Source organism: Nylanderia fulva, unplaced genomic scaffold (assembly GCF_048542155.1).
Source record: "Nylanderia fulva isolate GAGA-0341 unplaced genomic scaffold, ASM4854215v1 Scaffold4, whole genome shotgun sequence".
Lineage (NCBI taxonomy): Eukaryota > Metazoa > Arthropoda > Insecta > Hymenoptera > Formicidae > Nylanderia > Nylanderia fulva.
Window position 1 is genome coordinate 6,524,284 of NW_028190476.1, and position 13,809 is coordinate 6,538,092.

Sequence of the window (13,809 nt, forward strand, 5' to 3'; positions counted from 1 at the left end):
AACTGATTTCAAGTTATATTAGAAATTATATTATAAATTAAAAAAGAATAAAGTTTTATTAATACAATCTTAATGACTATATTAACATTTTCTACTTATATAATAATATTTATCCTAAAATATATAAAATATACATCACTGTGCATATAAATTTATTTATTTCGTTACTTTTACTGCATCAGCTTCCTTATTCCTGATGTCGACTACAACCTGTGAATTTTACACATGTAACATTGTAACAGTGTTTATTAAGATATTATTACATCTACCACTTACTTTTCCTGAAGATTTACTTTCGGAAACAAATCGCAAAGCCTCATTGACTTTATGTAAACCCACAGTCAATAAGCAAGATGGTGTAATAAGCCCTTCTTCAAGGAATTGTAAAACCTCATCTCCTGCTTGGCTAATTTTAAAATGAACAAAATAATTGAATTTTTATTTAAGGAAACAGTAGAGAGAAACCATAAAAAATATAGCATACCGATATACGTCAGGTTTTCTCTTTTTGTATTCTGCGAGATTAAAACCGGTAACACTGAAGGAACCCTTTTGCACCTCCGAATGAGCATTCGTCACCGTTGTCGCTGTACCAGCTATGATTAAGCGCCCTTCATGACAGAGGCTACAAGTGAGTGAACCGTCCAATGTTGATTATAGCTATTTTGAAATAATCTTTATACCTTCGCGAGACAAATGATGCACCACCACAGCGAAATTGTCATCGCGCAGCAAGTCCTTTAGTGTTGCATCTTTGTAGACATCGGTAAAACTAAAAATATTACATGTCTCACCAGAATGTCTTACCTGATATGGAAACCCAGGCATGCAGCTTTCTCTATATCCAAAAATATATGTCTATTAATAAATCTTTTTGGAACTTACCAATCCAACTCTTTCTTTAAGTGTTCTCCATCTATATCATCAAAGATAACTTGGATGTCTCGTTCGGCTGCGATTTCCTCTATTTGCTTTAACAACTTCTTATCTTTGTACTTGAGAGATGCAAATGCTCCTTTCTTCCGAGCCAGATCTGCTCCATCTTCAGTTGCACACACCCCAATGACCTTGTAATTTAAAATATAATTAAATTACATAAAATATAATTATAAAATAAATTGTAATTATATTAAATGTTATATTATATAAATGTTATATAAAATAATGTATAAATGTTATATTATATAAATTGTAATAATCACCTTTGCTCTAAAGACATTTGTCGCAAGATCTATTGCTGCCAGACTAATGCCGCTTACACCAACATTTATTAAGATCATGTCATTCTCATCTATACTGACTTTTCTCTCTAGCGCAATCAATGCAGTAACATAGTTGTCTAAGATGCTCACAGCATCTATAGAATTGATCGCAGAGGGTACCTTCCATATATCCTAAATAAAATGTGTTGTTATTAGCAATAATTAAAAAATGCATGTTATATACCAATTAAAATATATTTTACCCCAATTTCTGCCAGGCATTTCTCAGTCAAACCTCCATATTTTTCCTTGTTAAGAGCAACGACTTTATCCCCAATTTTATAGCCATTTTTCTCTGCTTCCTCGCCAACTTCAACCAGTTTTCCAACTACTTCATAACCAAGAATCGTTGGTAATTTTGGTTCAAATGTATACAAATTTTTACTGAGCAGTGCGTCAGCAGTGTTCAAAGCACAATAATGAACATCGATAAGAACCTGAAACAGATAGCAATTATTATCAATAATATATATTCTTTGAATATAATTGTTTTTTATTTATAAATTTAAACATTTAAAATTTGAACAAAATTTAAGTTACTTTTAATTCTCCAATTTTACTTACTTCATTCGATTGTACATTCTGTGGCGGCTCCAGATTCTCTATAACGAGAGGACTAGAGAAATCCTTCAATAATGCAGCTTGAATTTTTCCCGGCTGCAAAGCCGGAATGACATTTTTCGCATCTTCCTCGACAGCTGCACTGCTGAATCTTGTGACGAAAATTCGCGGTGACAAGCGGCTTCTGCATAATTTTATGAAAATTCTGTGTCCCACCGATGATGTCATATTAAGAATATACAATTAATTCAATTATAACGTCGTAAATCATTGCAAACTTCGACACAAACTCCAAAGCACCATAGGTACGTTCGAAAATCTTAGTTATTAAAAATTTTACTTTACGGTAAGATTTTCGAACGAACCTAATCTCGTGACAGATTATAATTCGCAAGGCAGATGGCGCTAAAAATGATTCGTTCCCCCACTCTTCCTTCTGCAAGATGACAGAAAGTCATAACCTGACAGGATCCTGCGATTACAATATAAACAATTCACAGGTATTTATGTACAAAAAATAAGAGCAATATTGAAATAAGAGGAATATAAATGTAGGAATGTCAACAGAATATAGGAAATCCGGAAGAGAAAATCACTTTGATATATGCAAAATGGATTTTAAGGAATAAAATTCAAAATTTGGTATAACTTTATATCGTTAAGTTGGAAAGACATTTATTAAAAAAAATCAAAGTCCTGCAAATAAGTTCAAAATGCGGCCGCACAAATTTAAACTACCTTGTGATGTGGATAGGTAAAGAATTATTCATAAGAAACGAATGTTCAAAATTAATTAAGTTACACAATTATTATAATATGTTAATATTTTATATGTTTTCTATTTTATAATACTTCCTGTTATTTCTATTAATTTTTTCATATATAATATTGGATTTATAGTTTTATGCCAAGTGATCAAAAAGTAGTGATTGTCTCGGTATTTGGCAAGTCTGAGTATCAAGCTAAAGGATACAAGATGGAAATGTTAAGTTCTATACTTCAGTTAAGTCATCTGGATGAACTAGAGGTTAACGAAGATTCTTGGGTGAGATACCTTTTTTAAATATCCAAAACTTTCTGATATGATTAACAAGCAGTATCCTGATTTTATTGTTTTTATTTGTCAGAGTGATATTGAAGGATATTATAATCCTCGTGAGAAGACAGTTTTTTTACATTTGAGAGGATTCTTGGATACTCATACACTTATGACTCAATATGACAAATTTGTAGAGAAACAGGAACGTAAGGACTTTCTCAGTGTGTGGGCACATATGAGAGATAAATATGCGAGAGCACTCCTAGTACTATTTCATATATCTCATGTGATTATACTTACTCATCCGACACACACATTTGATTACAGTTTTATAAATCTGTTTCGTGCTATGGATGTAGTCAGGTTAAGATCAGTTTAATTTTTTTCAGGAATAGATCATATATATGATTTATATACTATTAAAAGTGTTTATATGCACACACAAATTAAATTTAGTTGATTTAAGCTTTTCTCTGGTCTAAAACAATATTGTAATACTTTTATAATAGGCAGAAGATTTCAGCACAACTTTCCGATGTGTTAAACTCTATTCCCAATCTACCCAAAGATTGGATTGCAAATGTTAGACCCTGTTCGCCACGAGTATTGTTTTACTTTGAAACCTGTCCTATAGCACTCCAAAATCCAGACAGTGATGCTAATATTAAAAAATTAGAACATTCGCTTGAAGATCAAATTTATAATATGTTGAGGAAAAGTAGAATTGTTACCAATATCAGGTATAAAATTTATCATATTAAATATCATTGAAATTTAACAAGACATTAAAATTGTTTTTCCTTGCTTTTAGTTCAAACTCCTTATTTGCAATACCAGCTAATCAGGAATTCGTGTATGTACATACCGGAAATGCAAATTCAAAGGATATGCTGGGTTTTCTGGCAAGAAAATTAATGCAAAGCTGCAAAACTAGTTCTGGCGCTTCAACATCGAGAAGTCTCATCAGTTTAGATTCAAATAGTATCATAACAGATGAGACTGGTAAGATACAAATGAATGGAGGTAAAAATTGTGCTATAATATATACAAAGATAATTTTTTTACATTTACAGAATCTCGCTCATTTAAACTATTTCTGCAACAACACATAAACTTGGCTTTTGCAAAAGGGTTTGACGACAATGTCGGTCGACACTCTATACCAGCTTATTTTGAAGTATGTTATTAAGAATTATATTATTAGTTTAATACCAAATCAATATTAATGATATAAATTTAATATAATTAATATTTATCAATATATTAAGTAATATTAGTATTAATTAAAAATTAAACTTTTATTGCATTACTTTTAAAAATAAATTTGTAAAATATTTACAGATACCTACTTTAAATATATTTGGTCAAGTAGCAAACAAGGTATTCGATTATTTTGTTTATGGAACCGACAAAGAACTGTTAACACTTCACAATTTATTAGACACTGATGTGAAATTCAGTAAAAGCCGATGCAGCAAAGTGCTTCCAAGAGCTTTACAAGCATATCAAGAGAATTTACCACAACATTACACGAGGTTGAAAATTATTTGAGGGATAATCACGATTAAAAAAGAGATTATATTCTAATTAAAAAATGTTTTTTAGAGCATATCACGAATCAAAACTGGCGCATGCGATGGGAGTTTTCGAGATGCACGCTTGCGGTCCGTTGTTTGAGGAATTCAGTGAAAAATTACAGGCCGAGTGCGACAAACATTGGCGTGCTGGCAGACAAATGTGCGAAGTATTGTCACTTACCGGTCATCCTTGTACAAATCCCATTCACAGGGGAGGTAGCGAAGGTGCTGGAGGTGGAGAGCAAACTGAACCTAGGGAGGATGATGAGTATGTATCCCTATAAGAAAGAAAGATCATATATTATATATATATTTTTTTTATTACATAAATTTATTATATTTATTAAATTTATTATTATATTTATATTTGCAATCAATTGCCAAGTTTTCCTTTCAATTGCTTTCAGGGAACTACCTACCAGAGAACATTGCAGCGGAGTTAGGTACGTGTGTGCTTGCAATTGTGGTAGAATTCAAGGCCCAAGAGAAGATCCTTTCAGTCTACGACAGGCCAACTATGACTACTTCCAAATGCTAGCAAAACAATGCGGTTGCGCGCAGTTGGAGAATATACAGTTCCCTGTGTTTCAACCTAGTACACACAACTACAGGTAGAACTATGTTCTAAAAGTTTTTTTTTTAAAGAAAGATAAGATAGACATGTATACATTTTTTTATTTTATTGTGTGCAGAGCAGCACAATTATTTTCAGCGACGAAACGCCACGATTCCTTCAGTCGCAATGGATCTTCTACACCCCAAGAAGACATGCAAGCCTGTAGTTTAGGAGCTGACAGTTTAAATGGCAAGTAACATTGAATGGAATATAGCATCTTCTTTTAGCAACCTTTTATATAATTTAAAACATTTTTTAAATATAACAAAAAGAATTATAAGTTATTATTAAAAAATTATAAATTGAAATTATAAAAATAATTATACAAAATAAATTATAAAATTATATATAAATAACAAAAATATTATAGATTATGGCAGTGGAGGTCAATCGTCGATGGCGAGCGATCCGATTGGAGAGGATATTCCCAGATTGAGTGCCAAAACAAGTCTCACCCCGAGCGATTCACACAAAGTTGTCATAGAAGTCACTGAGAGCGACGCGGAAAACTCTAAAGGTATTCTATCACATTTTTTACGACATTAATACCTGTGACTAAATTCAAAAATATGTACAATGTTCCCATGTTTACAGACAAGTCTTTAGTTAGGCAACCATCGACAACAGAATATTTGCCTGGAATGTTACACACTGAATCACCACCTGGATTGTTACCACAATTTTCTAGCTGGTCTTTGATATGTCTCGGACCAAGTAGCCTTTATTCTCACAATTTAGGATTGCAGCATCAAACTGGAATATTTCCTACCTCCGCGTTTCTACTACCATGGGATGTAACTGTCAGGTGAGGAAAAGATGAATATCTTTTATATTTTTCTCTTTATAAATTTTTTTAAAATTTATAAAGAGTGATATTCATCACATTAGTTGTTTTCAATTTTGAAAAAATTTATAAAGAGAAATATATTAAAGACATTTATCTTTTATAATAATTTTTCTTTAATTGAAAACAAGTAATGTGATATTCATCGCATTAGTTGTTTTGAATTTTAAAAAAAATTTATAAAGAGAAAAATATATCATATCACAGATTGGAACATCAGAAGGAACGTAGTAGTTCTTTGTGGCCTACAGTGGGCTTTACAGGATCTGACCACGGGTCTCACGGAAATTATAATTATCTGCGAGGGAGCAAGAATTATCATCAAAACATTAATACGGTTCGTGGTCGTAAATCCAAGGGCGGCAAAGAATTTGTGGTGAAAATATTTATCGGCGTGGAATATGAGTGTCCACGCGGCCACAGATTCATGGCGTCAGCGCCCGATAAGGTTCTTAAAACCACTGGAAACGGAATAGTGAAAGATAGTGGAAATAAAGTGACATCTAGCACAGTCGACATGCCACTTTACTTTGCATGTCCTTGCAGGTTTGTAGAATTTTCACACCGATACCAACTTTTAATACAAAGTTTGTGGATAAATATTCATCAGATAAATATGTTTTTCTATTTTTTAGACAAACGAAACCATTGGTCGCTCAATTAATGAGAATCCACGTGGTCACGCCGAAGGCACCAGTACATGTTACATTAAACCCTCGTGTTCAACCTGGTCCTGCACCATGTCCGATATTTGTCACAGGATGTGAAGAGCTTATCAAACTTTCACAAAGTGCATATTGGATATTAAGATTGCCGTATCCTTTTCTTTAAAGCCTTTAGCATGCATATGCTGTTTATATTCTTCAAATTAATCTAATTATCTTTTAATTTTATATAAACAATCTATTCTCTTACCTTTCTTTTTCCATTCAAATATATATATATATATATATATGTATATTTTTTTTATATAAATATATAAAAATATATTTTTGTATAAATATATATATATATATATATTTGAATAGAAAAAAAAAAATATATATATATATATATATTGAATGGAAAAAGAAAAGTATGAGAATATATTTCTTATATGTAATCAAAAGATTAGATTTATATATATATATATATATATATATATACATATATATATTTACCTCATGTTTTTCTTAATAAATCTCAAAGTTATGTATATATGGGTGAAAAAGGACCATATTTACCTCCTAAGGAACCAGTATCTATATCTCATGGACGATTGTTAGCCGGGATGTACGGTATAAGTGAGGTTTTGCCTGAAAAGAAATGAAGAGTGCGAAGACTGTGATATGAAAATTTTACTATAAATATGTTTGCGCATAATTTTTTTTTTAATATGACGAATAATCAATTACCTTTTAATTTATGTACATTCAAAATTATATTCCCATAAATTTGTATTTATGAAAGAACAAAACATCACATCTTACCATTTTCCCATCACATCTTACTATTTGAACTTAGCCGAATCTTGATACGACGCTGCGCGGTGATTCGTCGATTTTAAAATTCCAGATGATCACGTGTCAACATTCGTATTCGTAATTGGATGACGTATTATTATAACCTAGACGCTCAATTAAATTCACAAAAACAATTTTCCTTCTCCCCACCGTTTACGTCAAAACAATTTTAATTCGTTATTACTTCTAATTAAATAAAGTGTAATTTTTTTTTTTTTTTTAATAGACGACTAAAAATTGATAAAAATAATGATTTCGACGCGCGAGGGGCGGAAGTTCGTTGACGAGCCGCCATGCATTCAAACGTCACTGCCGTTGGAGCGAAAACAGGTGGAAACTCATCGTGGCATTTAAATTTGTTGAAATCGTTAAAATCATCGTGTCTGATGAAAAGGTTATTTTTTGCGGCTCTGCGATTCGTCGACGTGATGTGAAACGATTGAGAAGTTGCGGGGAAGTGTGTGAAAAACTTCTCGAATATCCGTTTACGTTGGCATTCTTTTACAGGCTTCGAAAATTGTTATACAGTCTCGAACGAATGCTCCAATTCACGACGTATTATCTATTTTTAGTTGTGGTTTGCGTAATTTGCACCTCTTCTTCTTTTTAGCGGACTTTGTATTACAAGTCAAAAGAGAGAAAATAATCTGTGTTCTGGATTCGTTTGAATTATTTCTGAACAAATCATTGACAATTTTAGGTAATTGTATGCACATCTCATAAATTGATTAAATTTATAATGCCAAGTTATATTTAAACATTATTATAATTTTCTTTCTCTTTTTCAGACAACAGATTTAATTACATGCAATGCTATTCAAGATGAATTGCAAGTTGTTACTGATATTTATTGTATTGTGTAATTGTAAACTTGGGAGCGCATCTATACTAGATTGGGTATGGCAATCAAAAACAAATGACAAAACTGCTTCAATCGATGATGGCGTACCTTTGATCTCGATTCCTTATGAGATGATGACAGAGGATGAAAAGTTCCTCCAACAGGCTGCCAAGTTTACGAACATCCAAGTGTCTTCTCCATTGGAGACCTGTCAACATAAAGTTATTATGAAAATTAGAACTTCGTGTTCCGATATGACTGAAGAGGAGCTCGCAAAACTGAGTGTAAATCTCCTCAATTGCCAATCAGCAGTTGAAGGAAGGAAAATGTTTCCTTGCACCGAAGAAATGGTATGTATTTGATAAAATATAATCTCTTCGCACATAATCTGTAAATGAAACATTTTTTCTTTCCATTTTGTTCTGCGAGTCTTATTAATCAAAATTATATACATTCCATTCAAGATTTAAAATATATTTAGATTCTATTTAAAATCTATCTTTAAGTAATAATAATTAATAAATGCACTTCATTATATTCTGCATTTTTCAATGTATATATATATATATATATATATATATATATATATATATATATATATATATATATCCCAGCAAACACCGATATATAATTGTAACAGGTAATATAACGTGCACGTTACATGTAACATCCATATTAGTTGTAATTTTCCACTCATAGATGTAACATTTTAATATAACATATTACATTGTAGTTATATTGTAATTATATACCAAATAGCACATTGATGTATTGATAAGTCAGTGCTATCTTGGGATATAATGACAATATAACTACAATGTAATATATGTAATATTAAAAATGTTACATCTATGAGTGGAAAATTACAACTAACATATACGTTACATGTAACATGCTTAAATATATAACATTTATATACTGTGTTTGCTGGGTATATATATATATATATATATAATTTAATATTTTACATATGAAACATTAACAATAACACAAATACAATTTGAAAGACCATATTCATGTAAGAATTATTTTAGTGACTAGTTTTATTTATTAAAATTTGTTGATTTATGTTATTTATTAATAATATATAAAAATAATTTACATTGCTCTAAAACATAATACAACATAACTAGCTGCAGAGTGTCTACCCTCCATAAAATGAGAGGGTAAATTCCATGCCTGTTCAAACCTGCACATTTCCCCCTCCTTTGCTTTTGAAGACCTCCCCAAAGTTTTCAGTTGTCCAGTACATTATAGTAGCTGACATTGCTCTATTCGTAGATGGTTTAATGTAATACTAAAAAAGAATATTATACAAATTAATTAAAAAGAATTATAAAAAGAAGTAATTGCTAAAACAATGTTATAAAAAACAGTGCACTATTAACAGAAAAAGTGTAAAAGAAAATTAGAATATAATTTATATAGTAAGTATGAAAATATATTTTTACTTTTTAGTCCCTTCAACAATGTACAACACATATGGATGCTGATATGTGGAATGCATATCATTTAATGAGTAATAGAGCAAGAGCAGTTTGTTATGCAGCTCGGAATACACAATTTCGTGCTCTTACAGAATTAACTGTCAACAAGCTGATGCATTCTGCGCATTCTCAAATTGAGGCATTGAAGTCTTTGAAGGTGAATATTCAACGTACAGTATGATAAATATTTTAGTAATTTTTTTAGTGTTTTGTTTCTTTTTGATGGTATATATTTATGACTCATACAGGAAAGTCAAGATCATTTGCAAGACCAGACAACAGAAGCTCTAGTGTCATTATCCAAGGGAAACAAAGCACTCTTGGAACAACAAGAATACTTGAAAGATGCTCAAGTAACAGCTCATAATCTTGTAACATCGAATCTGAGGGAATTGAATAACGAAAAGGCATTAATACGATCTGGACATACTCAGCTCGCAGCTATGGCAGAAGATATAAAAAATAAATTGGGTACTAAACATTTTATATATGTTTTTCTCTTTTTTTTATACTATTGTATAGATTTTCTAAGTTTATTTTATATCCTTCGATAGAAAAGGCGCATAAAGAGATCGAGCAACAGGTCATTGAGCATGGTAAAAATCATGAGGAAGTGTTGGAAGACTTGATCAGTATAAAAGAACAAATGCAATCAATTTGGGATAAAATCGAAAGTAGCACTAATCATATATTGGACCAACATGAGAAAACCATCGAGCATTACGAGCAGACAATGCAGAAACTCGCACAAATTAATAATACTATTCAATATATTTGGAATCTGACTAATATTATGCGCACAGAAGTAGATAAAAAGTTGGGATGGATTACAGACTATATCGGCGATACTGGTACATAACAATATAAAATATATTTATTATGAGAGCATAGTCTGATTTAATCGCATAAAAAAATTTTGTTAAATTAATTACATTAAATTTTTGCATTAAATATTTAAAATAAACTCTAATACAAATAGAATTAAAATAGAAATATATGTCGATATTTCATATTTTTAGGTGAACAACTGCAAAGAATGTATCGCATAGTTTCACATGTTGTGTATATATTGGTGGCGATGATAATTGCTGCGTTTTTACAAGCACCATTTTTAACTAGAGCCAGCATCTTGGCCGTGGTGCCAGTAAATCTTGTAACTTACTTGAAACATGGCATGGAAGCTTCTCTAGATTTTACATCTATGACAGTACTAATATTCTTAATTAGTGCAAGTAAGTATTGTACAAATTAATTATGCATATTTATGTATATATTAATACTGATTTGTATTTGATGCATTTATTTCCTAATGCAGTGTATTTCGTAATGTCGGGAATACAACAAATGTTTGGACCAAGCAATTCAGAAGCAAAGACACAACCAGCTAAGTTGACTTCTCAAAATGGACATTTGAACGGAAAAACATATAAATATACAACATATTTCAGTTCTATGCCAAAAATACAATTGCACAAAAAAGTAATAAAAAAAATACAAGACTTTTATAATTTCATCGTTTTGCAAATAAACTACTATAAAGGTACTTTTCTAATTTGAAAAACTGCGAGAAAAATCATTTTTGATATAACAATAATTTCTATCAATTTTTAGAGAAAATTAATGATTTAATACATTTGATCATTCCAAACAATCAACGCAATTTAAGTACGCACGAGGAACTCTCCTGTTCATATCAACCATTAAAGAAGAATCGTGAAGGTGTGTATAACAAACAGAATTTTTCGAATATGTGGGACGATCAGATGGACTGCGATTCTTCAAACACGATAAATTCGTTGCAAGAGGATTACAATGATAAACATTTTAAAGATATAGCAGAAACGTTGAAATTGAAATATTCTATGTACAATACGATGGCGCGATCTAGAAGGTATGTAAAACATTATTAAAATGATTGGGAATCATAAAATAACTGAAAAATATGATTCTAGTTGTACTCCGTCAGATACAAGAATGCTTTGTCTGGCAAATACAAAAAATGGCAGAAGATGTCGAGTGTTTGCTTCACCCGGGCAACCTTACTGCTATCATCATTCTAGTAGTTCATCTATCGTAGATGGTCATCTCAATTAAATCTTTGATTATCAATTATATGAATTGTTATTGAATAGAGATTGTCACACACATTATACCTAAAATAAACTTATAATTGATAATTAGATTTAATAATTGCGATAATTGGTAAGTTTTAATTGTAAAATTTTTGAATACTTATTTATAATGTATATTAATTTTAATAAGAACTTGATTATTGATATTGAATATTTAATAATCTAATAATTTCATATAGAAAAATATTTAATTATCAGAGAAATGATAGATTCAGAAAAGAAAAATGTAAAAAATCAGATTAAAAATATTTTACATATACGTAATTTATTTTAAAAAAAGAACTTTATTTAAATGATCATTTATTTAAATTAAATTCTTTTCTCGATATATTATTTCTTTTATGAATAGATTAACGATTCGTCCCTCATTAAAACATGTATTGTACGCTACAAATAAAGATTTATCAGAAATTTTACAATAATTTATAATTTATAAATATTGCTAATTATCACAATTTTTCGATCATCAGTTATATTGTCTATCGATAGATTGAATAATTTACATCTTGTGATTTTGTAAAATCAAGTTTCTTTTTAAATAATAATACAACAACGCCTCAATAGTATTAATAATTGATTTTGATACTATGATATCAGATGTATATATCTAGATGTAATTAGCATTTTATATATAAAGTTAGTACTTTATATATAGACTTATAATTTACATAATTTTTATTAATTTAATCATGTAATTTTAATGTTTTGTGCTGAAACATACTTATACCACCAAGTATCAAGAAATTTTTAATTACACTTGTCACATATAGCAGTGTTTCTCAATGAATATTGTAAAATATATATTTAAAAATACATTATTCTCCTGCTTTTATATAATAGCAGATGATTAATTATAACTTCTGTGTGTGTGTATTTTTAAATATTATAAATGATAAAATACTTTATAAATAGATTAGTTAATAGTTGATAATTATATAAATTAGATAAGTGAAATGTTTAATTTATTATTTCGTAAAGATATATAAAGTACAAATTTATGATTCAAATAATCTTGTAACTTTGTACAAAACTCTGTATATAAATTAAAAATATAAACTTCTTAGCAACTGTAACATTTCAGTGAAATTACAAATATATTTTTTCATCCACAAACTGCCATATTAAATTGCGTGCACGTAGCATCGCTCGTCAGTTCCAAAAAGTTTGCATGTCTATCAAGACCAGCTCCCACCACCAAATTATGGAGATTGCAATAGTTGGCGCCGTAATCAAATATCACAAACCATTCGTTTGATACGGAATCTGCCTATATTCAATCATATTTTTGTTGCTTTGAAAGTTATACTTTTTATACGCTTGTATACACTTTGTACCTTTTTAATTTTATCATTATATAAAATAATTTTGCTAGTTCAATTAAAAGCTTACTGTAATGAGGCACGTGTTGTTTGTCTCTTCGAAAATAAGATTGATTTTCTCGAGCGATTTGGAATTCGACGTCCTGTGTGTCGCCCTAATGACATTTTCTTCCGCTGGTACGTTGAGCTATTGGGATGTAAGTTTGAATTAATCGCATTTGATAATGTAAAATTAGATTCTTACCGTATACAGACAACTGTCACCACGTGGTCGACAAACGTTCCAAGAAGACCAATTCATTATTTGACATCGAAATTTCTGCATTACGTATGTGCATGGATCGTCAAACTTCCTGAAATTAATATAATTGCTCGTAAAAACTAATACTATTACACACAGAATAAAAAAATTTTAGATATTTATTCTGCATTTTATTATATTTATTTTATTTTAATTAGAATTAGAAAGAAATATACGTTAGTATTATTTAATTTTAAAACTTTAGAAAGCTTTGCAAGAGAGAAAATAAAAAAAAATTTTCCTCAAAATTTTAACAGCTTAATCTTTCAAATTAGAAATTGATTTAAAAAATTAGATTAATTTTCTTTTTATTACTATATATTTTCTA

General features: G+C 30.0%; 4 protein-coding genes across 15 annotated transcripts in view; 2 read left to right on the plus strand and 2 right to left on the minus strand.

Annotated features, from left to right (window-relative positions):
• Positions 1 to 37: 37 nt before the first annotated feature.
• On the minus strand, positions 38 to 2,322 carry LOC114937804 (protein Cryzl2-like). The gene is made up of 8 exons (XM_029311433.2): positions 1,827 to 2,322; positions 1,466 to 1,699; positions 1,203 to 1,394; positions 886 to 1,067; positions 684 to 772; positions 485 to 611; positions 277 to 406; positions 38 to 210 (listed from the first exon to the last, which is right to left on the minus strand). Exons 1-8 carry the CDS (start codon positions 2,049 to 2,051, stop codon positions 157 to 159), a joined length of 1,233 nt encoding a protein of 410 aa, XP_029167266.1. The 5' UTR covers positions 2,052 to 2,322; the 3' UTR covers positions 38 to 156.
• Positions 2,243 to 7,355, plus strand: LOC114937801 (nonsense-mediated mRNA decay factor SMG8). 3 transcript variants are annotated; one of them, XM_029311428.2, is made up of 16 exons: positions 2,243 to 2,323; positions 2,391 to 2,577; positions 2,724 to 2,868; positions 2,951 to 3,225; positions 3,372 to 3,602; positions 3,674 to 3,864; positions 3,936 to 4,039; positions 4,204 to 4,397; positions 4,468 to 4,707; positions 4,847 to 5,050; positions 5,132 to 5,244; positions 5,426 to 5,572; positions 5,650 to 5,860; positions 6,107 to 6,445; positions 6,535 to 6,714; positions 7,088 to 7,355. In XM_029311428.2, the coding sequence occupies exons 2-16, from the start codon at positions 2,537 to 2,539 to the stop codon at positions 7,206 to 7,208; spliced, it is 2,736 nt and encodes a 911-aa protein (XP_029167261.1). In that variant the 5' UTR covers positions 2,243 to 2,323; positions 2,391 to 2,536; the 3' UTR covers positions 7,209 to 7,355. The 3 variants fall into 3 exon arrangements, with proteins under 3 accessions (XP_029167261.1, XP_029167263.1, XP_029167262.1); XM_029311430.2 differs by having other exon boundaries at positions 2,259 to 2,323; positions 2,379 to 2,577; XM_029311429.2 differs by having other exon boundaries at positions 2,264 to 2,577.
• Positions 7,356 to 7,643: 288 nt separating this feature from the next.
• Positions 7,644 to 11,906, plus strand: LOC114937802 (protein brambleberry). Its single transcript, XM_085486086.1, has 9 exons — positions 7,644 to 8,101; positions 8,190 to 8,592; positions 9,701 to 9,886; positions 9,978 to 10,200; positions 10,284 to 10,580; positions 10,749 to 10,961; positions 11,045 to 11,269; positions 11,341 to 11,620; positions 11,682 to 11,906. Exons 2-9 carry the CDS (start codon positions 8,212 to 8,214, stop codon positions 11,821 to 11,823), a joined length of 1,947 nt encoding a protein of 648 aa, XP_085342212.1. The 5' UTR covers positions 7,644 to 8,101; positions 8,190 to 8,211; the 3' UTR covers positions 11,824 to 11,906.
• LOC114937806 (uncharacterized) overlaps positions 9,325 to 13,809 on the minus strand; it is a 38,324-nt gene continuing 33,839 nt past the window's right edge. For 9 of the 10 annotated variants that reach the window (XM_085486090.1, XM_085486089.1, XM_085486092.1 and 6 more), the window contains 3 exons: positions 13,425 to 13,533; positions 13,251 to 13,367; positions 12,807 to 13,128 (listed from right to left, as the gene is read on the minus strand). In XM_085486090.1, the coding sequence (XP_085342216.1) occupies positions 12,964 to 13,128; positions 13,251 to 13,367; positions 13,425 to 13,533 (391 nt within the window). In that variant the 3' untranslated portion in view covers positions 12,807 to 12,963. Of the gene's footprint in view, positions 9,540 to 12,806; positions 13,129 to 13,250; positions 13,368 to 13,424; positions 13,534 to 13,809 lie in introns of those variants that run through there. The other variant, XM_085486096.1, reaches the window with a different exon arrangement.